Source organism: Aotus nancymaae, unplaced genomic scaffold (assembly GCF_030222135.1).
Source record: "Aotus nancymaae isolate 86718 unplaced genomic scaffold, 86718_ANA_hifiasm-v0.15.2.pri h1tg000018l, whole genome shotgun sequence".
In the NCBI taxonomy this organism is placed as follows: domain Eukaryota; kingdom Metazoa; phylum Chordata; class Mammalia; order Primates; family Aotidae; genus Aotus; species Aotus nancymaae.
This window is the reverse complement of record NW_026988430.1, coordinates 17,770,814-17,795,493: the sequence shown is the minus strand read 5'-3', so window position 1 is coordinate 17,795,493 and position 24,680 is coordinate 17,770,814. Positions and strand designations below refer to the sequence as shown.

At 44.6% G+C, this 24,680-nt stretch overlaps 1 protein-coding gene and 1 pseudogene across 6 annotated transcripts in view; one reads left to right on the top strand and one right to left on the bottom strand.

The window, feature by feature from the left end:
• Positions 1–24,680, bottom strand: part of MYH10 (myosin heavy chain 10) — a 152,314-nt gene that overhangs the window by 14,240 nt on the left and 113,394 nt on the right. For all 6 annotated transcript variants that reach the window (XM_021674717.2, XM_021674721.2, XM_021674719.2 and 3 more), the window contains 13 exons: positions 21,737–21,845; positions 21,499–21,630; positions 20,427–20,633; positions 18,164–18,301; positions 16,598–16,721; positions 14,053–14,224; positions 12,459–12,671; positions 8,955–9,099; positions 7,415–7,621; positions 4,347–4,451; positions 2,977–3,129; positions 2,003–2,251; positions 1,488–1,700 (listed from right to left, as the gene is read on the bottom strand). In XM_021674717.2, the coding sequence (XP_021530392.1) occupies positions 1,488–1,700; positions 2,003–2,251; positions 2,977–3,129; positions 4,347–4,451; positions 7,415–7,621; positions 8,955–9,099; positions 12,459–12,671; positions 14,053–14,224; positions 16,598–16,721; positions 18,164–18,301; positions 20,427–20,633; positions 21,499–21,630; positions 21,737–21,845 (2,167 nt within the window). The remainder of the gene's footprint in view (positions 1–1,487; positions 1,701–2,002; positions 2,252–2,976; positions 3,130–4,346; positions 4,452–7,414; positions 7,622–8,954; positions 9,100–12,458; positions 12,672–14,052; positions 14,225–16,597; positions 16,722–18,163; positions 18,302–20,426; positions 20,634–21,498; positions 21,631–21,736; positions 21,846–24,680) is intronic.
• Positions 19,099–19,164, top strand: LOC135275770 (U7 small nuclear RNA; annotated as a pseudogene).

Here is a 24,680-nt window from a genome sequence, read left to right as displayed (position 1 = left end):
GGTCATCCTCCTCTGATGACCTTTAAGCCGAGAGCTCTTCAGTGAGCCAAACAACAACGGAAACAGCAATGTCGTGGAACCCCTGTCTGCTGACTGACCCCTTGCCTGCTGTCTGAGGAACAAGTACCACAGTACACCTCTTGCTGTAGAAATGGTGATTCGTATTGAAAAGCACACGTGGAAAGTGCTATGAGGGTGGCTTAGGCCTAAGCAGGACACAGTACAGAGGCCTCATCTCTCTCTGGACAAAGATCCCCCCAGCACCATCTCCCTCATTCTCTGCGCCAGGCACTGTGTTGAGAGCTCTATCTCCTGTCCACTTTGATCCTCGAGGCAGCCTCTGGAGGGAGGCCTTGGTGCTGCTGTGCATCCCCCGCTCTGGGGTCCAGGACCACCTCGGTTCTCACAGGATGAGCACGGGGAAACTCAGGACAGGAGGAAGGCCCATTTCTATGCAGTGTCTGGTGCTCAGTAGGCACAACAGACATGTTTGTGGGATGAACATGTGAGTGTGGATTCTACAGAAAACGAACATGAAATCAACTGTGGAGTTCTCTCTCCACATTTTACTGTGTAATCATGGTCACTTCTTTCAGTGTCCTCTTCTTGTCCATGAGGCTAGTTCCTGAGTGCCAAGTTGTGGGAGATGCAGCAGGAAGGTGGGACCACCTTCGCCAACTTATGATGTGGCTGGATGGCCCACAGCCCATGAAAATGAGACCCTGCCTCTTGACTTTATGCTTTTCAAAGCAGATACAGTAACTTCATGAAACTGGACAATATAATGTCCATCTGACCGATAAGGAAACCTAGGCTTAAAAAGTTTAAGTGGCTTCCCATGGTCAGCATGGAAGCCTGTGGAGGAGCCAGGCTGAGAACCTTGTCTTTGGATACCAGGCCTGGGTTTGTTCTGCTGTCTTCAACATGTTATATACTAAGGGAGGGATGGAGGGTAAATAAATATCATGGCAGCTCTTGTGGAAGATGTATGCAATGGGAAGAGAAACTGTGACAGAAGCTTCTAAGCTGTGGATAAGCCCCCAAAGCTACTGAAGCTCTCAAAGAAAACAGTGGGACCTCCCTGGGAAGACCCAGGTCAGAGGAAGCTGCCATTCCCTCCTCCTCCCCTCCAGGTCCCCACTCACCTGGATCTAAGGGGATCTTGTGGTCTCACATTTGATAACTACCTGTGATGGCAAAACCATGAAACCCTTAGGAGAAACATGTTCCCCTCCGGCCAGTGCTGCTGCAAGAGCTCCACATCTAGTTTGTCATGGATGAAGCGGGGAGACTTCAGAAAACCTGACATCTGGTCCCAGAAGACTTGAACCCCCGACTCAGGCACAGGCCAAGACACTCCTAGTTGGCTTCGGTGTTGGGCTGTGCATTCCCAGGTCCTTCAGGCACCCCTAAGGAGTTGCCTGCTCCCTGGCGAAGCCCCAGGGATACTCTCCCATGCCAAAGTGTGGAGCCCACGGGTGACTTACGTTCTTCCCTACATCATCTTTGGAGCTCATCAAGTCTTCCATGTCTGCTCGGAGCTGCTTGTTCTGCCTCTCAAACTCCTCCTTGGCCTCCAGGGCTTCCTCGAGGGCCCGGGCCAGGGACAGGGCTTTGGTTTCTTTCTCTCTGGCCTCTGCTTCAGCCCGGTCCCGCTCTTCGGCATAGCGAGCGGAGATGTTCTTCTCTTCTGCTAATAGCTATGCAGAAGGGGATGGGGGAATATTAAAAACCACAACAGTGACATAAACTCTTCTCTTCCACTAAGTGGCTGATTTATCTGATTTATCGCAAGAATGCTGCTACTAGATTATGCTGTTCTCGTATTTCCTTTTTTTTTTTTTTGCTTTCTCATGTTTTCCAATTTTGATATAAATATGTATCATATTTAATTGCCTTTAAATAAGATTAAACCAAACCAACAAAAGCAAGAGCTCTGCCAGGAGGAAACGACACATAGCCCTGGGTCTTGGGTTTGGGAGTCGGGATGTAGAGGACCCACCTGGTCAAACTTCTTCTGCTTCTTCTCCAAATTGGAGGCGACCTGGCGCTGGTGGTCCAGGTCCACTGTGAGGTCATCCAGCTCCTGCTGCAGGCGGTTTTTGGTCTTTTCCAGCTTGTCATATGCCAGTGCCTTCTCCTCCAGGCGCTGGCTCAGGGCCTCCACGTCCTTCAGAAGCTTCTTCTTGGCTTCTTCCAGACTTTCAATGGTTCCCAGGTCGTCATCTACTTTCTTCTTGGTATCAGCCAACTAGGTTTTGTGTAAGGACAAACAGAAAGATCAGTATTAAAGAACTCAGCTGGGGCCGGGAATGGTGGCTCATGCCTGTAATCTCAGCACTTTGGGAGGCTGAAGTGGGCGGAACACTTGAGGTCAGGAGTTCGAGACCAGCCTGGCCAGTAGAGTGAAACCTCATCTCTACTAAAAATACAAAAATTGCCTGTCTGTAGTCTCAGCTACTGGGGAGGCTGAGGTGGGAGGATCACTTGAGTCTAGGAGGCAGAAGTTGCAGTGAGCCAAGATCGTGCCACTGCACTCCAGCCTGGGCAACAGAGTGAGACTTTGTCTCAAAAACAAACAAAACAAAAACCCACAAGAAACCTCAATTGGTTTTTGCATTTGAAGAATAAAGAAAAAAATTTTTGTTTTTAATATTCTGAGAGAAGAAAAATCAATACTGTGATTTTAAAACAAATGAATCTTAGACTGTCACTTAATTTCTTAGCTAACAGTCTATAAAATGATGACTGGATTGAAACCTTACATAGTTGACACAGTCCTAGGTCTTTATTTTAAGGGCTTCCAGCATTATAACCAGCTTGTGGCTGGGTCAAAGAAAAACTATTTAATGGGCTTAATTTAGTACAACCTAATTAACTGTCCCAAATGGCATTGAGAGAGCCCAGACCAGCAGGACCAGGAGCTGCTGCAGACACGCATCGAGGCCACCGCAGCTTCCTAAAGAGGACGCACACCTGGGACTGCAGGGCCAGCACTTGCTTTTCCAGGTTCTTCCTGGCCTCCTCCTCCTCCTCCTGCTGCTCCTGAAGACTGTTCTTCTCCTCTTCCAGCTGTCGGATCCGACTGCTAAGGTTTAGTTTCTGGCGTGTCTCCTCCTGAAGAAGCTCCTGTGTAATTTTTTTAAAAGGGCAACATGTCCGTTATATTTATCACCAAAACAAACACACCTGTATTAAAGAATTCATGTCATAAAAGAGAGAGAGCACCTCAGTGCATGAGAATACCCAGTGACATTAACACAGATGATTTAAAAACACACACAATAACTTTGTAAAAGCTCTTCACACCAACACTGCTTCAGACTCGTCTCTGAAGAATGAATGGCTGCACCATCAACCCTGGAGCCCAGGCTGGGGCCTCCAGGCATCCCTACCACACCCCTGCATCTCCTCAGGCACATCTAGAATCCCTTCCTCTCCACCCCCTTCCCCGTCTTAGTTCATGCCCTTCGCACTAGGATCACCTCTCCTGTCTTAGGCATCCCTTCAGTTATCTGTCCTGTATATTTCCTGCCAGATCGACTTCTGAAATGTAAGCACAAACATGTCTTTCCTGTTACTATCAGACTAGAAAATCTTCAAAGGCATTAGTTGTGCAGAGCAGAATTTCTGTGCTCTGGCTCCGGCCTCGTCTAGTCTTACTTACCAGGCTGTGCCTTATCATGGGGTATGCTTCGGTTAAAATGAATTTGTCCCCAACTGCCTAATTATTTCACTTTCTGCTTGTCTGATATATATATATTTTTAATCCCCAGCACCTAGCCTAGAGCCTGGCAAATAAACACTTATAAATGTTTGTAAATTTAACAAAAGATGAAAAACTCTAATAAAGTCCTGCATTATTTCCAAGTAACCTGTAGCTGACTTAAAAACATCCCTAACAGATGATTCAACACAAGTCTTAAGAGTATGATAAGCAAGCGTCAACTCACCCGTTTACAAAATGGACTGTTTCTCTTAGGTCAGCACAATGAAATTTCAACCATAATGAAACAATCATATGTAAAATGGCCAGCAATACATTGTGTGCGGTAGGACCACAGCTTGGGTAAACCACAGCCCAGGCAGTGGCCGTGAATGACAGCTGGAGCTGCCTCCCAGGCCACCCACATGCCTGCCAGACACAAGAACCCCAGGGGCTCTGCATCAAGACACTGAGCTTCCAGGGAGAAATCCTGAGTAGCAAGGCTGGTTCCAAATAAAAGTATGACATAAAATGAGTAAGGCGTGACACAGAGGGCAATTCTGGGAGCAGCATATTTCACCAGCTTATGTATTCCAGAAATGTTAGTTATTATAAAGACCCCTTGCTCCCCGTGGAATACCTGTGTATCCTGTAGTTGAGACTCAAGACTAGCTGCATCCTTAGCAAATTTAATACCCTTCTTCTCCGCTTCTTCCAGAAGGGTGGAGACATTATCTAGCTCATTCTGTAAGGAGTAAAAGATTAAATTCAACTCAACAGTAAGTGAGCAGAAAGGGTCTAGAAACACAGCTTTTAAGCAGAACACAAATATAGAAGAACTCAAGGGGAGCGTGAACCTGAAACTACCCATTCAGTTAAGGAAGACTCACTACCAAGAGTCTGTTGCCTTCAAATGAAGCTCAAATAAGTAGGTACTAGAACCTGCCTCCCTGGCCACCTTAAAAGTCTCTACCCATGGAAAGGTCAGGGAGGAGAACAGAACCCATGTGGGGCGGGGGTGGGGGGCCTCCTAACTGGTTTCCTACCTTCTTCTATTTTTATCATGAAGAGACAAAAAATAAAGCAAAGCCTTTGAAAGAGTGGCTGTATCCTCTGCGGGGAGGCTGAAAGGCCAGCTGGTGCTTGATTTTTGTCTTCCTTCACACGAAGATGTGTTAATATGCTTTGGGAGGCAAGTATAATTCACATTCTTAGAAAACTTGAAGCTTCTATAAAAGGGATACAAGGAAGTTCTTTTTTTTTTGAAATGGAGTCCCACTGTGTTGCCCAGGCTGGAATGCATGGTGCGATCTCAGCTCACTGCAACCTCTGCCTCCCAGGTTCAAGCGATTCTCCTGCCTCAGCCTCCCGAGTAGCTGGGATTACAGGTGTGGGCCACCATGCCCAGCCAGAAGTTCTTTAAGGTTTTAAAAAACTGGTATTATAGATTCATCATGAATATTTAAGCCATTTCTTATGGTTAGATTACATGAATAATGTAATATTTTTCCTTCTTAGTGATAGTTCTAAAATATTTTCCAAACAAATCTTCATGGTATAAGACGCTTTATAGTTGTTGAGGACAGTGGGTGCTGGGAAAAAGCGGAGGGACGCAGCGGGGCAGCAGGGCGCCATAGGTTCTCGCTTGTCCTCGTCACACCGGCCAAGGGAAAGTGTACAGTGGCACAGCCACAACGGAGTACATGCTGTGACGCATTTCTACTCTTTTTAGTCATACCCTTCACAGAGCTCACACTTCATCCATCTTGGGAACAGTGTGGTGGGGAAGGGCTCCAGAGTCAAGAGGGATTCCTGCCTTTGGCACCAGCTCTAGAAGTCGCCAGGTAAGTCCCCAGAGGGGGCGAGAGCCTTAGCTTCTTTGAGCCTCAGGTTCCTCACCTATCAGAGGGTTGCCTGAGGATTAAATGGGGAACAATGTACATGGGAGCCTAACATACGCCTGGTACGGCACAGGGGATGAAGAACTGTTGCTCCCCTCCCTTCCCTGCTGTGGGCAGAGTTCATCATGCTGTTTCAGAGATTTTCTCTTTTAGGAGTATCTTTCCAGATGTGTGAGAGCACACACACCATATTTCAGTACCTACATGTTAACATAGCAGACTGGGACTGCCCTCCTTCGAAAGGCCTGCTTGCGATGTTGACCCTTGGCTGGCGTCTGAGAACTTGAATTTAGCAAGAGTTCCCACTATTTCCTAAATGATAAGGGTGGCCCTTCTCTAAACTGTCCATGTAGACAATGTGGTCTATGCTGACCACCTGTGTTTCTTCTGGGAGTCTGCAATTTGGGTTTATCCTAGGCAAGGGGGGGCGCACGTAACCAGTCCCTAGTAAAAACCCTGGGCACTGAGTCTGTAATGAGCTTCTTGGGAGACAACATTTCACACGTGCCATCAGGACTCACTGCTGAAGGAATGAAGCACGTTCTGTATGACTCTGCTGGGAGAGGACTCCTGGAAGCTTGTTCCTGGTTTCCTCAGGACCTCAGCCCTCGTGCCCTTTTACTGATTTTGCTTTGTATCTTTTCACTGTAATAAATCATTGCCATGAGCAGCCCTCTCTGCGGAGTCCTTTGAGTCCTGGAGAATCATGTACTATAGTGCGTTCTTGGGTCTCTGACACAACACAGTTCTGTAATGCTTTTTCAATGTGGCAATACATGATGTACATCTTTTCTTACCAATGAGGACTCATTGACTATATTGTTTTTGCTGGTTGCACAGAAGTCCGTATGGAACATTAAAGTTATTTCAAAGCACAGTGAGCCCTTCCTATCCATAGGTTCCATCTGTGGATTCAACCAACCATGGATTAAAAATATTCAGAAAGAATACCTGCATGTGCACTGAACAGGTACAGCTCAGGACTCTCGAGTTATTTCCTACAACATGTTATTTCCTAAAAGCATGACTTTTTTGGGTTATTTCCTAAAAAATACAGTGTAACAACTATTTACATAGCATTTACATTGTCTTAGGTATTACAAGTAATCTAGAGATGATTTATAGTATATGGACGTGCATAGATGCAAATATGATGCCATTTTTATTAGGGACTCCAGCATCTGCAGACTTTGGTATCTGTAGGAGGTCCTGGATGCAACCCCCCAGTGGATGCTGAGGGCTGACTGTATATATTTTTGTACACACTCTGCAATGAACATTCTTGAGGTTGATTCTGTGTGTACATCCTTAGCTATTTCCCTAGTATAAATGACTAGACATGGATTTTTCGGGTCTCAGGATACTCCCAGTTTTGAGGCTCGTGATCTAAGACTGACAAACTGTTCTTTAGAAAAGGTTGCACTAATTTGTACCAGCAGCGTAAAGAATAAAACTCTCACAAATCTTTGCCAATGTGAGGTCGAATTGTTTTGGCCCATTGTTCCTGTTCTCTCATTTACTGGACTAATAGAGAAGCTGAAGTGCTTCAAACCCTTCAAGCAACGATAAACACAATTCAAAGTGGAACTAATTACGTCCAATTCATGCTGTCTTCTTAAAATATTATTTAACTTCATCAAAGTAATATACACTAAGGACACCTAAGAGTCAATGTATTTACTGGCTAGTCATTTTCAGGTACTGCACAGCACACTGGCCATGCGTCTCTTATTGCACAGAGGGGTAAAATGGTCAATGAGGGCCATGCTATGGTGGGACGTGTGTGGGGCAGAGGTTTCTGGCTTACCTGCAGCTTACTTGCTTTCTCCGCCAGCTCCACCCTGAGCCTGTCGCCTTCCGAGACCTTGGCGTGGAGCTCCTGCACCTGTGCGTCCAGCTTCTTCCTCTTGTGCTCAGACTCGGCCTTGACCTGCTGCAGCACCTTCACCTCACACGCCAGCTCCTTGTTATCTGTCTCTAAGCCCTGCTTGTTCTTCTCTAGATTTGCTTTGAACTAGGAGATAGAAAGGAAAAAATAATTCACTAGTTATTTTATAAAACTCCATACTGAGGACTGCTTTCTGAGTCTGCAGAACTGTGCCTAACACTCAGTGAGTCTGTAATCAACATTTGTTGAATGAATGAATGAAAATGTTTACTATTCTTTGAGTGTAAGGATTCCTACATAAGGAACACACGGGTACATCCTGCTCTGAGGAGCGGATGCAGATGTGTAGGGGCTCACTGTACTAAGTAATTATCCTTGTCAATGCAAAGTGTGTCCTGTCTGCAGAGTAATCACTCACACTGTCCTCTGTACAAAACAAGTGTTGTTAGTGTAAAAAATTGTTTTATACTAACACGAGCAAGCACCCTTTGTGCAGGGGTGGGTCACAACAGGATGTATCTCCAATGACATCTTGCCTCAGGGACAAGATCAGGTGTGGTAGGGTGGCTACATGGGAATCTGGGGCCAGACTATCTGGCTTCAAGCTGCCTTTCCACGAACCAGCTGTGTGGCCTGGCTTAATTACCTAACACCGCTGGGCCTCAGTGACCTTGTCTTTTAAATGAGAATTATAGGAGGCATACCACAGGGTTGTAGCAAAGATTAAAGAAGGCAATTCATGTAGGGTGCTTACTTAGCACCGTACCTGACACAAATGTAAATGTTCCATGAATGTTAATATTGTCATTGTTCACATTAAAAGGTAGCATGTGGCTAAGCAAAGAATAGAAAGATGGGGAAAGTGAAGCAAGAACCAAGTCATGAAGGCAAATATTATGGGAAGTAATGGAGGCCTGTCAGGAGGGTGGCGTGAGTCCCAGGGCGTAAGTTTCAGCAGAACAGAAAGCCTAGATCTGAGATACAGAAGCGAGAACAAGGAAATGAATGGCAACACTGTGTTTGGTGGCTGAGGTGAGATCACAGGCAGGGAAGGATAAGAAGGGAGAGAGGAACGTCAGGAACCCCTGAAGGGGGATGTCAGCAGGACCTGTGACTTACTGGCAGCAGACAAGCAAGGGAAGAATGACTTTCAAACCATTCAGGGTTTCTAGTGAAGCCACGGAGAATGATTTAGTGAGAGGAGGCACTGGGGAGGACTATGTGATCTGAGATGGTGGCTGAATCCATAAACTTGCGCCTGCCTTTTCTCCCTAAGTAGGCAGTGTGCTTTCAGAAAGTCGCTCCTGCCTTGGCAGCTTGGTACCCAGCAGCCCACTCAATGATGTACAGAGGCTGGGCCCTAATCAATACATGACTGAATGGAATGGCCAGATAGGATGGGAGTGGGTCTGACGGTGGATTTTCTCCAGGCCACAGCACGAGGCAGGATCTCCCTTACCCGCTTCGCCTGTTCCAGCTGCTCTGAGAGCTCCTCCAGGGCTGTTGCGTGTCTTTGTCTTATGTCCTGGATTTGAGCTTCATGGTTCTTAGTTTCCTCCTCAAGAGCCTTCTTCAGCTCTGCCACTTCTTGTTCACGTTTTGTACTAGAGAAAGACATTTTTTAAGAAAGATCAGAATTGGCTGACTGATTAAAAATACATTTTCTTTTTGAAAAAGTGCTGTTGTTTTAAATATGACATAAATTCCTTTAATTTTTTGATGGGCTATTTCCAGAAGGCTGGCAGGTCTATTAACGTAATATCAGAAATCTTCCTAGAGGGCTGAGTAGTGGTTCCCGCCTGTAATCTTGGCAATTTGGGAGGCCAAGGCGGATCGCTTGAGCCTGGGAGGTTGAGGCTACAATGATCTATGATTGCATCACTGCACGCCAGCCTGGGCAAATGAGACCCTATCTTTAAAAAAAGAAAAAGCAGTGCAACTTCCATGCCATATCTGACTTATCAAGACACAGGATGACATCCCTAGGGGTCTTCAAATTGTTCTGGACAGTCTGGTTTCACTGGAGGTCAGGAATTGGTTAACACTGCCTGCCATAGCCCCAACAGACTTGAATACAACTGGAAAAAGGTAATCTCTCAGAGATTTTCAAAAGTGAAGGAGTGGCAAAGGCCAAATGAATCAGCTCCTTGTGCTGTAAAAAGCAAGACTTTTAGCATTCATGTGAAGAAGCTGCAATTAACTAACATTCTCCCAAAACTCTACTAGAAAATGGCTTAAGTTTGGGGAGGAGGGCATTATCTTTTGGAGGGGCAGGAAAATTAGAAGGCAGCTCAAAGGATTCAGAAAGGGTCTCTGATGTTTGATATGAGATCACAGCAGGTCCATGGCCATAGAACTTGAATGTTCTGACACAAACTGAGGTTTTATCTAACCTGCACTCTATGGTATGAAGATGACATTAGCATTAAATATCTTTCCATGGCTTTCTAAGATTTTTTAAATTGGCTGTAATATATACAGGGCAACTTGAATAATGAGAGTTATTCTTATTCACTGTCTAGAAGAGATCTTACTCCCCACGGGGAGTCACTCTAAATTTGTTAATCTGAGCACTGTGTTTAAGCACACGCTTGATGAAGACTGAAGCCAGTCAGGTAAACGGCACGCTGGCTAAGACCTATATTAGCAAAGTTGAATTAGCTACAATCTCACACTAATCCTGAAGCATATCACTAGCAAACTTGCTCTATACTTTAAAACATGTCACAACTTAGAAGAGTGATTCACACACTGATTCCCGTGTGGACACATTTTCTCTCTCTTCCCCTCTCTTTTCCTCTCTTCTGGAGTCATGAGATGCAGGGGCTGGCTAAGAGATCCCAGTGCCAAGAGAACAGGGCCCAGCCAGAAGGAATCACTGAGAATTCTTCGTGGTCTAGCCTACTCAGCCCCAGGTTCCACTGGCTCAGCCAGCGGTCAAATACATGTGCTGCTGGTCCTGTCCTCTGCAAGGCTTCCATCAAGATTATTTCAGTTTACTCTAGTGGCCAGTGCTTCACTGATCAGACTCCGGGGAAATCTCTCCAACTATCAGCTCATTGTCTTTTGGGAAAATTGTTCTGTTCCTAATCCCTTCTTGAATCTAATAGTCAAAGGAAACCTTTACCTTCTCTCCTGCAGGCTGAATAACCCACTTTCTTTTAGTCTTTCATCAAAAGTCCTCAAAAGAGTTAAAATGCCAGTGAGTCTGCGGAAGACTATATGATTTACAGAGGACTATTACTTTATACTAATCATGGGAAGAACCAGGGCCCAGGCAGGGTGGTGGTTTGCGTTCTCTAAGGGTCCTTAGCAAAATGGAGTACACGTTTGAGCTGTAGGCAAAACAGAATCAATGAGTGCTGCAGCTGAGCATACACATGGTTTTAATAAATATGCACATTAATTTTTTTGCAAGGGTTGGATGGGAAAAATGATCAGAACCTTTTTTTCTACTGCAGTCTAAAGCCCAGCTGGGAGTGGAGAGTTCAGCAAAGTCTAGTTCAGTAGTTTCTAGATTTTAAAAAAGCAGATATTTCAAAGAGAAGGCCAGGACTTAAACTACTAACAACAGTGACTCTGCTAGAGTGGGGTCGGAAGCCTTGAACCATGTCTGGCTCAGAGGGGCTTTTTCCTCCCTCTTGGAAAAAGCTGAAGACAAAACAACCAACCAACCTCTGCGGCTGCTGTAGTTATACATATTCATGGCCAAGATCATGGACAAACATTACAAGGCTCGCCGCCTCCGTATTCCACCACTGAGAACCTCCTCACACTCATCATCTGACCTCAGTATTACTGCTCTACCAAGCCAGCCTGCCCTGTAGACACCATGATGTCATTCTTTCCACAACCAAGTGCCCAGGTTTCCAGCTGCTGGGTGGACACAGCTGATGACATCCTTGTTCTCTGGGGAATTGCACTGGTTTTCACCACAACACATTTCCCTCCTGCATGCTCTGGGTCATTTTCTGCCTCTCTGGTCACACTTGTGTTCATAAACAATCCTTCTGTCTTTCTTGTTTTATTCCAGGCCCCAGCAACTCCCCAGGGTGATGGGCTATTCTTTCCATCATTCACACCCTGGAAGAGCCAGCAGGTATGCCTGCAGCCAGCCAAGGCAGCGAGGGTTCCCTTCTGGCTGGGACTCCTGGGGTAGCCCTGAGGCTCCAGGCAGTGTGAGTCTTGGAGGGAACAGATGGCATCTGCCAAGACAGCAAGCTGGCACACCCCCACACTGTTCTCCACAGTGATGACACCTATGATTCTGTGGGAGGCGCAGGCCAGCACCTCCAGGCCTGCGTGCTGGCTCACTGCTACGCTCTCCTGTGACTCCTGGGCTGCCACGCTGCAGCTTTCTACCCGGGAGCCTTCTCTAGCCATGTTCACCTATGCTTGTCACCTTTCATGCCTGCCTGGGCTGCTGGCACATGACATTGCATCTGCCTCTGCCGACAGCACACCTCTGTCCCAGTGCCTGCGCCAGCCTTCTTTTCACCCATGAAGGCACCCTTCCCTTTTCAGCTGGTTACCTACACTGTTCACACCACCTGGCACTGCCAGCACATGGCTGGCCTCCTGGGTATCTTCTCCTATTCCTGTGTTCACCGCTCTCTCCCTCTGGTCCTATTTATTGCTATCTATAAATCTCTTTTCACCACTCCCCACTCTGTGTAGTTGTCCCCATCTCTCCCTAGACATCCATCACTGGCCACGGCTTTTCTGATCACACCCATCTCACTCTGTGTCCCTCAGTCTGCTGGTCCACCCACCCAACGCCTGCACAGGTGTTTCTACCCACAGGCTGGACTGTTTCTAACCAATACTATTTAATCACCGTTCCACCTGTCATCATGAGGAAAAACACACTGCCTCCCAAAGACGGCAAGCACACCCAGGCATTTCTGCGCGGGCTTGGGGAGGTGGGTGGGGGCCTGGGCCCTGCTCCCTCTCCTACACTCACCGTAGCTCCTGCTGGGCTGCCGTAGTGTCCAGTGTATCCTCCAGCTCTGTTTTCAGAGCTTCCAGTTCCTCACTCAAGTCCCTTTTCTGCTTTTCTGCCTTGTTCCGTGACGCCTTCTCAGATTCAAAGTCTTCCTGAAGTTCAGCAATTTGGGCTTGTAGCTCTCGCACGACTTTGAGTGCATTGTTCTTATGGAGTGTCTCATCGTCACCCCTGTTAAAACACCCAGCACGAGAGTCACTCAGAGATGGGCACCTGGATGGCCTGTTTCTCAGGTGAGCCAACCCCTGAGCACCTCGCCACGAGGAGACCCCAGTCTCACATTCCTCTCTTCCTGGGGCCTGAGACTGGTGCAGATGCTCAGCACCTGAGCTGGAAGACTTTCTGAAGGCCCCAAAGCTACTGGTGGCAGAGCCAGAACTAGATTCCAGCCCAGCCCCCTTTCCAAACAACCATCCTTCTCCATTAAAAGGTAGGACACTCTTACTTTAAGCCCTTAGAATACATTTTCTCTGAAGTCAAATGCTGTTATAGTTAGAAATCTGCTTATAACTGTGAAGGGGAGACCTCATCCATCACACCAGAACCCAGCCAAACCAGAGATGCTCAAAGAACACAGTGGAAGAAAGAGGCTCTCATCCTTACCCCTCAGGTGCCTCTCTTCCATAGGGCATCTTTTTGCTTATGTCTGTGGTTTAAAATGTTGGTAGAATTTCCTGATTGGAAATAGTTGGAATGTTTGAGGTGAGGGAGATTTTTCTTGAAAGATTTTGATTGTAACACATTACAAACTCCAAGTATTACAACCATGTAGCCAAATAGTTATTCTTTATAAAGAAATGAAACATTAGATATAAATATATCTGATTTGCACTCTAAACTGAATGGTTTGGAACTGATTATTGAATCATGCTATCAGTGGAGAAATACAATTTCTGAAAAGTGATTTCCCTTCAAGTTCTAAAACATACTATAGGCCAGGCATGGTGGCTCACACCTATAATCTCAGCACTTTGGGAGGCTGAGGTGGGTGGGTCACTTGTGGTCAGGAGTTTGAGATCAGCTTGACCAACATGGTGAAACCTCATCTCTACTAAAAATATAAAAATTAGCCAGGTGTAGTGGTACATACCTGTAATCTCAGCTAGTGGGGAGGCTGAGGCATGAGAGTTGCTTGAACCCCAGAGGCGGAAGCTGCAGTGAGCTGAGATTGCCCCACTGCACTCCAGCCTGGATGACAGAGCAAGACTCTGTCTTCAAAAATAAATACATAAATAAAACATACTACAGTTAATCTGTAATGCACAGAGACCAAAACATTTGTTATAGTGAAATAATTTGTTCTGGTGTGAATTTCCAAGGGTTTCATAATACAGTCATTTTTTTAAGTATAAATATTGAGCTGGTTTATGAGACTTTCTTGCTGCCCTGACACAAATTCTGTACTCCTGGGCTTTTCATTTTCTCAGGTCACACCCAACAGCAAGTAAACCCCGTCTCACTCTCCCAGGGTTTTTGGATGCTCCCAAATATAACGAAGTCTGCTGAAACTCAGCCCCACGGGGTCCCATGCCACACAGTCGCGGCTGCAGACCTGGCCAGTGCGCCCTGCAGCTCCTCCTCCTTCTTGGCCAGCTGGAGTTTGAGCTCGTCAATCTGCGCCTGCAGTTCGGCGATCTGGTCCTGCAGGTCAGTCGTCTCCCCGTCGAGTTTTCTTTTGGCCTTTTCCAGTTCCTGACGAGTCTTTTCTTCCTTCTTTAAACGTTCTTTAAGGCAAGATATAAGAAGCTCTTCAACACACTGAGTGACTCACCACATGAATAAACTGAAATTTAAACTGATCAAAGTTGAAAATAAGCCATTTTATTCAAGAGCATGTCACTGCCCTGATGACATGGTCATGCCCTGATGTCAACGGCTCAGTCACTTCAAACCCACCGAGATCTGAAGGGGAGATTAGTGTAGGGAGGGAATTTTAGGGAAGGAATTGAGTGTCCTAAGAATGTCCTTTCATGGGATGTGAGATCACACTGCGAGAGCTGAAGGGATCTGGAATCCTTTCATGTCAAACCCATCACTGGGCCCAGGTTTGTAAAGTGTCTCAGCAGGTGCTGGGGCAGGAGTTGGAGCTGCCTGTCATCCTATTCCCTTTTCCATGGGAACCCCTGGTCTGAATCAAGAAAACTGCCATCCTCGAGTACTGGGAGACAGAAGACAGAAGAGTGGATAGAGAGGGCAGACATCTTTTCTACCCTCCCCTCTAAAATTCTGCAGTGATCCCTCAATTAGCCCTAGTGATCTATTTCACTGAATGATTTATTTCCTCACAATGACCTGTATGCCTTTGTCTTCTCCAGCAGGAACCAATTTGCTGAGAGGATGAGGCCGAGTGTCACAGGCTGATCAAACAGGTAAGGAAAATAGCACATATGCTTATGGGTACTTCCTCAGCAGAAAAACCATATACTAGTACAAATGGTTTATGCAAGTAATTTCATACTGACATTCCCTCTTTAGTTTACACTAAAACAAACAAACAAATAAAACCCCAATTTTTTTTTTTTGAGATGGAGTCTCGTTCTGTCGCCTGGCTGGAGTGCAATAGTGTGATCTCGGCTCACTGCAACCTCCACCTCCTGGGTTTAAGCGATTCTCCTGTCTCAGCCTCCCAAATAGCTAGGACTACAGGTGCATGCCACCACACCCAGCTAATTTTCGTATTTTTAGTAGAAACAGGGTTTCACCATGTTGGCCAGGATGGTCTCGATCTCTTGACCTCGTGATCCTCCCACCTCATCCTCCCAAAGTGCTGGGATTACAGGCATAAGCCACTGCACCTGGCCAAAATCCCAAATATTTAAAAAAAGCCAACCCTGTCTTCTTCCTATCATAAAAGCACACATTGAGAAAGAGTGGGCACCTGCCTGCAGGTGCCTGCACAGAGCTCCCTCCCTCTGGTGGTGATACCAGTCTAGCTGCTCTTTCCAACTTCCATCCTCTTTTCTTATTTCTTTTGCAGAAACTGTAATGTCCTAGGATTTCCTGACATTACACTGTGGACCACAGCAGTGTCTTCTCTGTACCTGCTAGCTTTTATGTCACTGGCCAGTCCCTTTGTGAGGTGAAATCTGGGCACTTTAATGCAGCTTAGATTAAACACAAAGTCCAATGGTCTGTAGGACCCAAATGATTTAATCCCAACCATGCCCACCACAGGGCAGTATCTTTTACCATAGCACCAAAGTTAAAAAAGTCCAGGTGTGGTGGCTCATGCCTGTAATTCCAACACTTTGAGAGGCCAAGGTGGGCGGATCACCTAAGGTTAAGAGTTTGAGAACAGCCTGACCAACATGGTGAAACCCCATCTCTACTAAAAATACAAAATTAACCAGGTGTGGTGGTGCACGCCTGTAACCCCAGCTACTTGGGAGACTGAGGCAAGAGAATCACTTGAACCTGGGAGGTGGATGTTGCAGTGAGCCGAGATTGTACCATTGCACTCCAGCCTGGGCAACAAGAGGGAAACTCCATCTCAAAAAAAAAAAAAGAAAAAAGGAAAACTACTAAGTGTCAAGGCAATACAAAATAACCTATAAGAGCCCTTTTTATTATTTTTTAAAGACAGGATATCGCTGTGTTATCCAGGCTAGAGTGCAGTGGCACGATCACAGTTCACTACAGTGAGCCCCTTGGCACAAGCAATCCTGCTGTCTCAGCTTCCAAGTAGCCCCAGCTATTTGAGGCATTATCATAAGATGATAATGTAGCTGAAAAATTCATCATAGCTGTCATAACACTGTAGTGAGTGCCCCAGCTACTTGGAAGCTGGTGCACCACTATGTCAGGCTAATTTTTAAATTTTTTGTAGAGATGGGGGTCTCACTATGTTGCCCAGGCTGGTCTTAAACTCCTGGCCTCATGCAAACCTTCCACCTCAGTCTCCCAAAGTGTTGGGATTACAGGCCTGAGACACTGCACCCGGCCAAGAGACCTATTTTAATAAGTCAACCCAAACTGATGATCCTTATTATTAGTAATCGTCATGTATGTTTTTATTTCTGCATGTTCTGATTACAGTAAAAGCTAAACACAACACTCACATGTCCTGGTCCTAAATTTCTCTGGCCCCAAACACCAACCTTCTAAATCTGAGATCATCACTTCTTGCTTATTCCTGATTTTGGCCAAGTTTTTTGCCTTTTCTTCCTCTTCAGCCAGCTGAGAGGAACATTCAGCAATGCGATCTTCCATGAGTTTCTTTTCCTGGACAGGAAAAATTGACTGCTTCAGAAAAGCCACTCAAAATAACCACCTGAGTTCTGTATTCCTCATAAAGGTCAACTGTCTTTGACTTGAGAGAAAACAAGTAATAACAGCCCTGCCTCCCCAAGAGAGACCACACAGTCATGCACTGCATAACGACGTTCTGGACAATGAGAACCACATACACGACAGTGGTCTTGTAAGATGATAATGGAGCTGAAAAATTCATCAGAGCTGTCATAACACTGTAGTGCAATGACTCTATTGTTAAATTAAATGTACTGCAGCCTCAGTGTACCATGTTTATAAAGTCTGCAGTCACGTACAGCAGTGCCCTAGGCCTTCACATTCACTCTCTGTTCACTCACTGACTTAGCCAGAGCAACGTCCAGTCCTGCAAGCTCCGTTCATGGTGAGTGCCCTATAGAGGTGTGCCTTTTTTTTTTTTTTTTTGAGACAGAATTTTGCTTTTGTTGCCCAGGCTGTAGTGCAATGGCGTGATCTTGGCTCACCACACCTCCATCTTTTGGGTTCAACTGATTCTCCTGCCTCAGCCTCCCGAATAGCTGGGATTACAGGCATGCACCACCATGCCCAGCTAACTTTGCATTTTTAGTAGAGACAGGGTTTCTCCATGTTGGTCAGGCTGGTATTGAACTCCTGACCTTAGGTGATCTGCCTGCCTCGGCCTCCCAAAGTGCTGGGATTACAGGCATGAGTCACCGTGCCCGGCCGAACTGTGCCATTTTTAATCTTTCCTATAATTTTAACTGTATCTTTTCTATCATATTTTTATTGCACTTTTGTTTAGATATGTTTAGATACACAAGTACTTATTAGCACTGTGTTCTAACTGCCTACAGGATTCAGGACAGTAACATGCCATACAGGTTTGCGGCCTAGAAGCAATCAGCCACACTGTACAGCCTGGGTGTATAAGCAGGCTCTATCATCTAGGTTTGTGTCAGTACACTCTGTTTGTACAAGGGTAAAATAACTTCATGATGCATTTCCCAGATCGTGTCCTCATCGTTAAGCAATGCATGACTGTACTCCAAAAGGGCAGGAAGGCTTACAGGTGTGTCTCAGTGCCCACCCGGGAGCTTGGCCCAGGTGCCTGGCATTTGGAGTCCCACAGCCGATGGTGGATGAATTAATGCTTGCACAGATGGAAACAAGTCATCACTGAGTGACCGCTGTGCACAAAATGCACTCATTAAAAGTCTAAAAGATTATTAGGATATCTGGTAGGTTTAAAAAATTCAGTGGTGCCTGTGTCTTTAGAAATCTATACAAGTAGAGACTGATAGAAAAATTCAGTAAATGAACCCAAAATCTTGAGAATTTTCTGTTTGAGGTCACTTTCAGTGAGTGTATCAACATAATATCACGTACGTATTTTCTGTAACTAAAATTGGCTTTTTGTGGGGACAGTCTCTTACTTTGATAAACTTGGAATTCTGGTCCTCAAGAAGCAGAATCTCCTCTTCCATCTTCTTGATCTTGGCCTCGGCTGTCACCTTCTCCAGCTGCAGCTTTTGCCGAGCCCCTTCTTCCTCATCCAGCTGCTCTTCCAGGTCCTAGTGAAGAACACACAGTCAGTCTCGCCACTTTTTCCCCAAGATGTGACCACACACTCATAGAGCACAGGAATGCATTACAATGAGACACTAATTTTTGATTTCTCAAAATGCCAAGGATATTTTAAAAGATATGAAATGCAGTTATGTGAAATAGACATTTGTATCTGCTACAGGTTAAAGTACAAACTGGGTCAATCCTTCTAGAAGCCAATATGGCAAAATGTAGCTTTGAAAATGGGCCTTTCCTTTAAACCAGCAATTTTAGGAAATTGTCACAGATGCAATTTATATAAAAATGGTACAAAAAGGTCTGGGTAATTAAATGTTGGCACATTTGTGAAATGGAATAACATATAGCAATTAAAATTCATATTTTGGAATAATGCCAACTCAGGCAAACATGAATAATGTAGTAACACTCCTCAAATGTGTATTTAATTTAGCTGAATTCAGCTATATACATGTTTGGCCAAAGAGGAGAGAAAGAGAACATGAAAACAACAATTTAAATAGTACAGGTGGTAAGAAATGAGCTCAGTTCAAGTGCACCTTTCACAGCAGGGCACTTCACCAAACTGGACAAGAATATAGTTTATACTTATTTTTATTAGAATGTGCAGATCTTTATAAACTACATTACTGTTTATGATAAACATGCTATTACACAGGATCATAGATTACTCCATTTTATATGATCTGATTATTACACACTGCATGCCTGAATCAAAACATCTCATGCACCCCATATATATATACACACAATATATACTCACAAAAATTAAAATTTTTTTTAAAACTGTTTTAGCTCTTTTAGAATTTGTCTAGCAGGCTTTCTGGTTTTTATTTGCTGGAAAGCTTCCACCCCCTCCAAAAAAATAAAAAAAAAAACAAAAAAAACAAAAAACCCAAGCTGGGTGCAGTGGCTCACGCCTGTAATGCTAACACTTTGAGAGACCAAGTTGGGTGGATCACCTTAAGTCAAGAGTTCAAGACCAGCTGGCCAACAAGGTGAAACCTCATCTCTATTAAAAATACAAAAATTAGCTGGATGTGGTTAACAGGCGCCTGTAATTCCAGCTACTCGGAAGGCTGAGGTGTAAGAATCACTTGAACCCAGGAGGCAGAGGTTGCAGTGAGCCGAGATGGTGCCATTGCAGTCCAGCCTGGGCAAAAAGGCGAGACTCCGTCTCAAAAACAAAACAAAACAAAACACCAAAAACAAAAACACAAAAACCCCAAAAAGCCAGAACTAGGGTTGTACAAATCAACACATGGCCAACTGAAGGAAATGTTCAAAGTAACTTTGGCTAAATAATTGACTCATTGTCAATTTTAGAATGAAACCCTTGCAAAAAATGAGTGTTTTATTGTAAAAATTTGAAACACACATATAAGCACACAGATCAGCATAATGAGCCCCACACAGAAGCATCAACTTAGCCTTAACAAGTATCAACTCATGGTCAATTCCATTTAATCTATGCCTCCACCTTCTACCTTCTCCCCCAGGGTTATTTTGAAGTAAATCCCAGACATCATATTTCATTTGTAAAACCTTCAGGCTGTATCTCTAAAATATAAAGACCATTTACAAAGTACATTTGTCTCAATCAGAATCCAAAAAAATTGTCCCTTGTGATTACAGCTTTTATTTCGATAAGAAAGTTAAGTACCAGGAAAGGGGTAATTTTTAAAAATTCTGATTCTGACTCTTGGCCACCTCCTATTACACAGCATTTCTTATTAGCCAAACCATGTAGTAGAGGTCTATCTAATGAATGGAGTGAGCAACAGAAGCACTGACAACATGAAGAACAAGTTAGGTCTTCTACAGAACACTATAGACCCTGGGAGGTTTGTGACTTTGAATCTCTTTGCAAACTGTAAAATGCCACTCAGAACATAAAAAAGATTCCTATTCCAAATGACAAATCTATGTTCAAAAAAAATCTATGATAGGTGTGCTTCAAATGGTAGTCATCTTTCTAGAGGTGGATTCCCATAACCCAGAATCCTCTTGCTTTTCTGTGGACAAAAGAATCCATACACATAGCTTCTATCTATTCAACAGATCCACTTGAAAATCCAAAATACGCTTCTAAGTAAAAATTATTATAGATACCTGAATGTGTGCTTGCATTTTTTTCTTTTCATTTTGGAGAATTTGATTTCTTTCTTCTTCTTCTTCAACCCTAGACTCCAAGTCATGTAGAATCTCTTCTAATTCCTGCTTTTTGGCAGCAAGTCTTGCCCTCATCTCTTCTGCTTCAGCAAAGAGCTCAGTCTCTGCTTGTAGTTGTTCTGCAAGGATATTCTTCTCTTCTAAAAGCTGCAATCACAATAAAATGTCTACGATTTGCCCCTAGTACATACATACACAGGATCTATTCACTGTGATTTCAATGGTCAATGGACAGCAAAGAAACTGGGAGATAAAAATATATAACATCACTGGGCAAACTTTCAAATATGTTTTTGTCTATAGAAAAATAAGCTACATGAAAATGTTTTTGGTTGTTCCTGTTGTCTCAAATTACCATGAATAGTACATATTACATTCATTACAGTTTATCTATGAAGGTAATTTACAAGGGACAGATAAATAGGAGAGTGAAAATAGAATTCAAATGCTATAAAGTTCATGGTGATTACTAATGCCTGTCTGGTAGTAAGTGATATCCTTGGCCTTTATTGTTAATATTTCTGGCCTTGAACACTATAATTCTATTATTGTCACCAACGAATGTTTCCTGAGCCGCTGCTTTGTCCATGAAGAAAGCTGCCCAGAAGAGGGACATACATTCAAGGCCACTGTTGCTAGAGAAGGACAGGTGGTGACCTCTGCTCAAGCATCTTGTCTTGTTCCTTTTTTTCTATTTCCTCTCATAAACAGACACAGGAAGGTAACCGTACTGGGAGCCTCATCTAAAACAGGTGTTAAGTACATGCTTGACAGCATGAATAACAAAAGCAAAGATGCAAGAGGTAAGGTTGCTTTTAACTTACATAAATCTAAAATGCGAGGCAGAATGTATCTGTTAAATCTATTGGCAAAATGTATACAATTTGGAAATGACTGAAAAGGCCTCACATAAAATAAGACGATATGGTGGGTATAGTGTGGGGGTTGCTATCAGAGCAAGATCTCCTAGGGATTCAGGGCCAAGTGTGAGTTACAAGGTCACCGCACACACCTGCTGGTGCTTCCGTTCCATCTCCTCCAGCTCTCCTTCCACCTTCGTCTGCTTCTCCTTCACCTTCAACAGCTCTTCATCTTTGGCCTGAAGTTCTTCCTCCTGGCGAGTCACTTGTAGAAGAGGCTTCACCTATGGTAAAATTAAACAGTTTATCATCCCAGCTCTTTCCTAAGGGTTTTTACTGATCAAACCCTGCTATTTGAAAGGGATCTGGAAAGAAGTGAGCCAAGCTCACCTTTGTGAAGACTCGCCACCACTGCCAGTGCCGTAATTTCAGGTACGCAGCACAGTTCCGCTGCAAGACCTTTAAGGCACTTAGTTGTTGCTGCTTCTTGGCAAAGGCCCTGAAGAACAATAAGAAAAACTTATGAAGTAAAGAAAAAGGTGCTTGAATGGCTGTTGTCATAATATGTCTATTTTCTTTTTTTTTTTTTAATTGCCAGGCGGGAGTGCAGTGGCGTGATCCCAGCTCACTGCAACCTCTGCCTCCCGGGTTCAAGCGATTCTCCTGCCTCAGCCTCCCGAGTAGCTGGGACTACAGGCATGAGCCACCACGCCCAGCTAATTTTTGTATTTTTAGCAGAGATGGGGTTTCACCATGTTGGCCAGGATGGTCTCGATCTCTTGACCTCGTGCCGCCCGTCTCGGCCTCCCAAAGTGCTGGGATTACAGGCGTGAGCCACCACGCCAGGCCGCAATTTATCTTTTTCAACCCCTTATGAAACTTTCAGGATCCACAGGCAAATATTCCTGTTACTGACTTCCTGGCTTCCAGCAGTCAGCTTTCTACCCTATCAGGCTACTGAAGCTGCATTTCAGATCTTGACAAAGGACTCCTGGACTCAGAACTCAGCGGCTTTTCCTCAGCCAAAGCCAAGTGCCTTGTGCGCTGCACTCCTCTGGAGACTGCCCAATACTGGACATTCCATCCCTGGATTCCAGAGCACCAGAATGGTCTGAGTCCCCTGGACCCCTCGAACAGCGCTGATGCTCCACTCCAACAGCCTGCTCACATGGCTATGCTCCCACCTAGACTCTGAGATCCTCAGAAGCAGGAATCATGGCCTGCTTGATCCCAGCACACAACCAAGTGACTGACAGACTCCAGGCCTCCTCAGAACGTGTTTGCTGAGTAAATTAACAACTGGGCACTTCCTAAGAAATAATCTGTGATTATTTCTCTGGAGTCCTTTTATAACAGCTTGCAGGAGTAGCTATAGGACTCTCCAGGGAAAGAGAAGCAATTGAAAGTGATGGAAAAAATAAGAAAATTTCGAATTATTCATTCACTCCAGCAAACAGCTGTATCAGGAGTGGGTGTATCTTAAGAAAAGAAACACAATTGCTGTTTTAGAGCAGAAATGACCTACCTGTCACATTTCCTTGCAAGAATCCCACAACTGCCTGCTTCATAACTGTTTTTATTCTTGCTCCTTACAAAGACTTCTAACTTATTTCTGCCAGCCAAAAATAATTGGCCAAGTCTTTTTTTTTCTTTTTTTTTTTTTTTGAGACAGAGTTTCGCTCTGCTGCCCAGGCTGGAGTGCAGGTACAATCTTGCCTCACTGTAACCTCTGCCTCTTGGGCTCAAGCAATCTCGTGACTCAGCGTCCCTCTCGTGCCTCAGCCTCCCGAGAGGCTGGGACTACAGGTGTACACCACCATGCCTTGTTAATTTTTTTGTATTTTTAGTAGAGACAGGTTTTTGCCATGTTGGCCAGGCTGGTCTCAAACTGATCTCAAGTGATCCACCTGCCTCAGCCTCCCCAAGTGCTGGAATTACAAGGGGTGAGCCACTGTGCCCAGCCAGGATTGGCCAAGTCTTAATTCCAAGAGTTTCTACTACAAAAACAACAGTTTCAAAAATGACTTTTAAAACTATTAAGCATCCACCTTCCAATTCTCGCAACTGCCCTCAGGAAAGCTGTAAAACTTCACCTAATCTTAGCAAAAACTACTGCCCTAGTTGCCTCCTTGGCTCTCTGGGAGATAAAACTGTCAAATGATAAGTCAAAAACATGCCGGGCACTTTGTTTAGTGGAATGAGGCAGCCAGTTTCCTCCACCACAATGGCCGGATGATTTTTATTGAGCCTATGTGTCAGGCACTGTCCTCCAGGTTTTCATGAGGCAGCTCTGTGACATCAACCTATCTCTGAGTGTTTGGAAAGCAGACTTTGAAAGTGTTCAAAATTGCTTTAACTCCTTCCCTCTTTTTATCCTTATCCCAATGTCCTCCAGGGTGCTTCAACCTCAAGTCCATAGACTTCTGTAAAGATACCTATTTTTTTTGACTATTATAAGCACTATTCTGCTTTTTTCCACAGTACAATCTGGTTCCTTTGAATAGGTTATCTTCTTTTACTGATGTATCCTAATTTTAAGTCTCAGCCTACCATATATATAATGTGACTAAAATATTTAGGGGTAGGGGCTGCAAAGGCAAAGGTATGCTGGCTTACATATACAATTACATGGATTTGTTAGTTTTAAGTCCTCAAGATGAAATAATGCAAATGAAATATCTTTAACTTTCTATCTTGAAAACTTTGCAAGTAAGGTTTAGATCAATGAAAAAGCTGCACCACAGTATATTTATATACTTCATTTCTTGCACTTTTGAGAGTTGTAGCATGTTTCTGGCATAAGTGGTTTTTTTTGGTGGAGTTTGGCTTTGATTCCCAGGCTGGAGTGCAGTGGCTAATCTCAGCTCACGGCAACCTCTGCCTCCTGGGTTCAAGCGATTCTCCTGCCTCAGCCTCCTAGGTAGCTGGGATTACAGGCCTATGCCATCACTCCTGGCTAATTTTTGTATTTTTGGTAGAGATGGGGTTTCACCATGTTGGTCAGGCTGGTTTCGAACTCCTGACCTCATGATCCACCCACCTCGGCCTCCCAAAGTGTCGGGATGACAGGTGTGAGCCCCTGTGCCTGGCCAGGTGTCAAGTTTTTTGCTAACTCTATAAAGTTAGCCTGGCACCTGCCAGTGCCCACTCCTTAGGCAATGTTAGGCATTCTGCAGTTCAGTGGATACAGTGAGGAAGGCCTTTGCTATTAACAGGTTCACTTTATCACTTACATAGGATCTCAACATTAGTGTATAAAAACCCATCTTTCACTCCTTGCCAAATGTTTCTTAGTTTCAATCAGAAGATATCATCTATTTGTCTTCAACTTTCC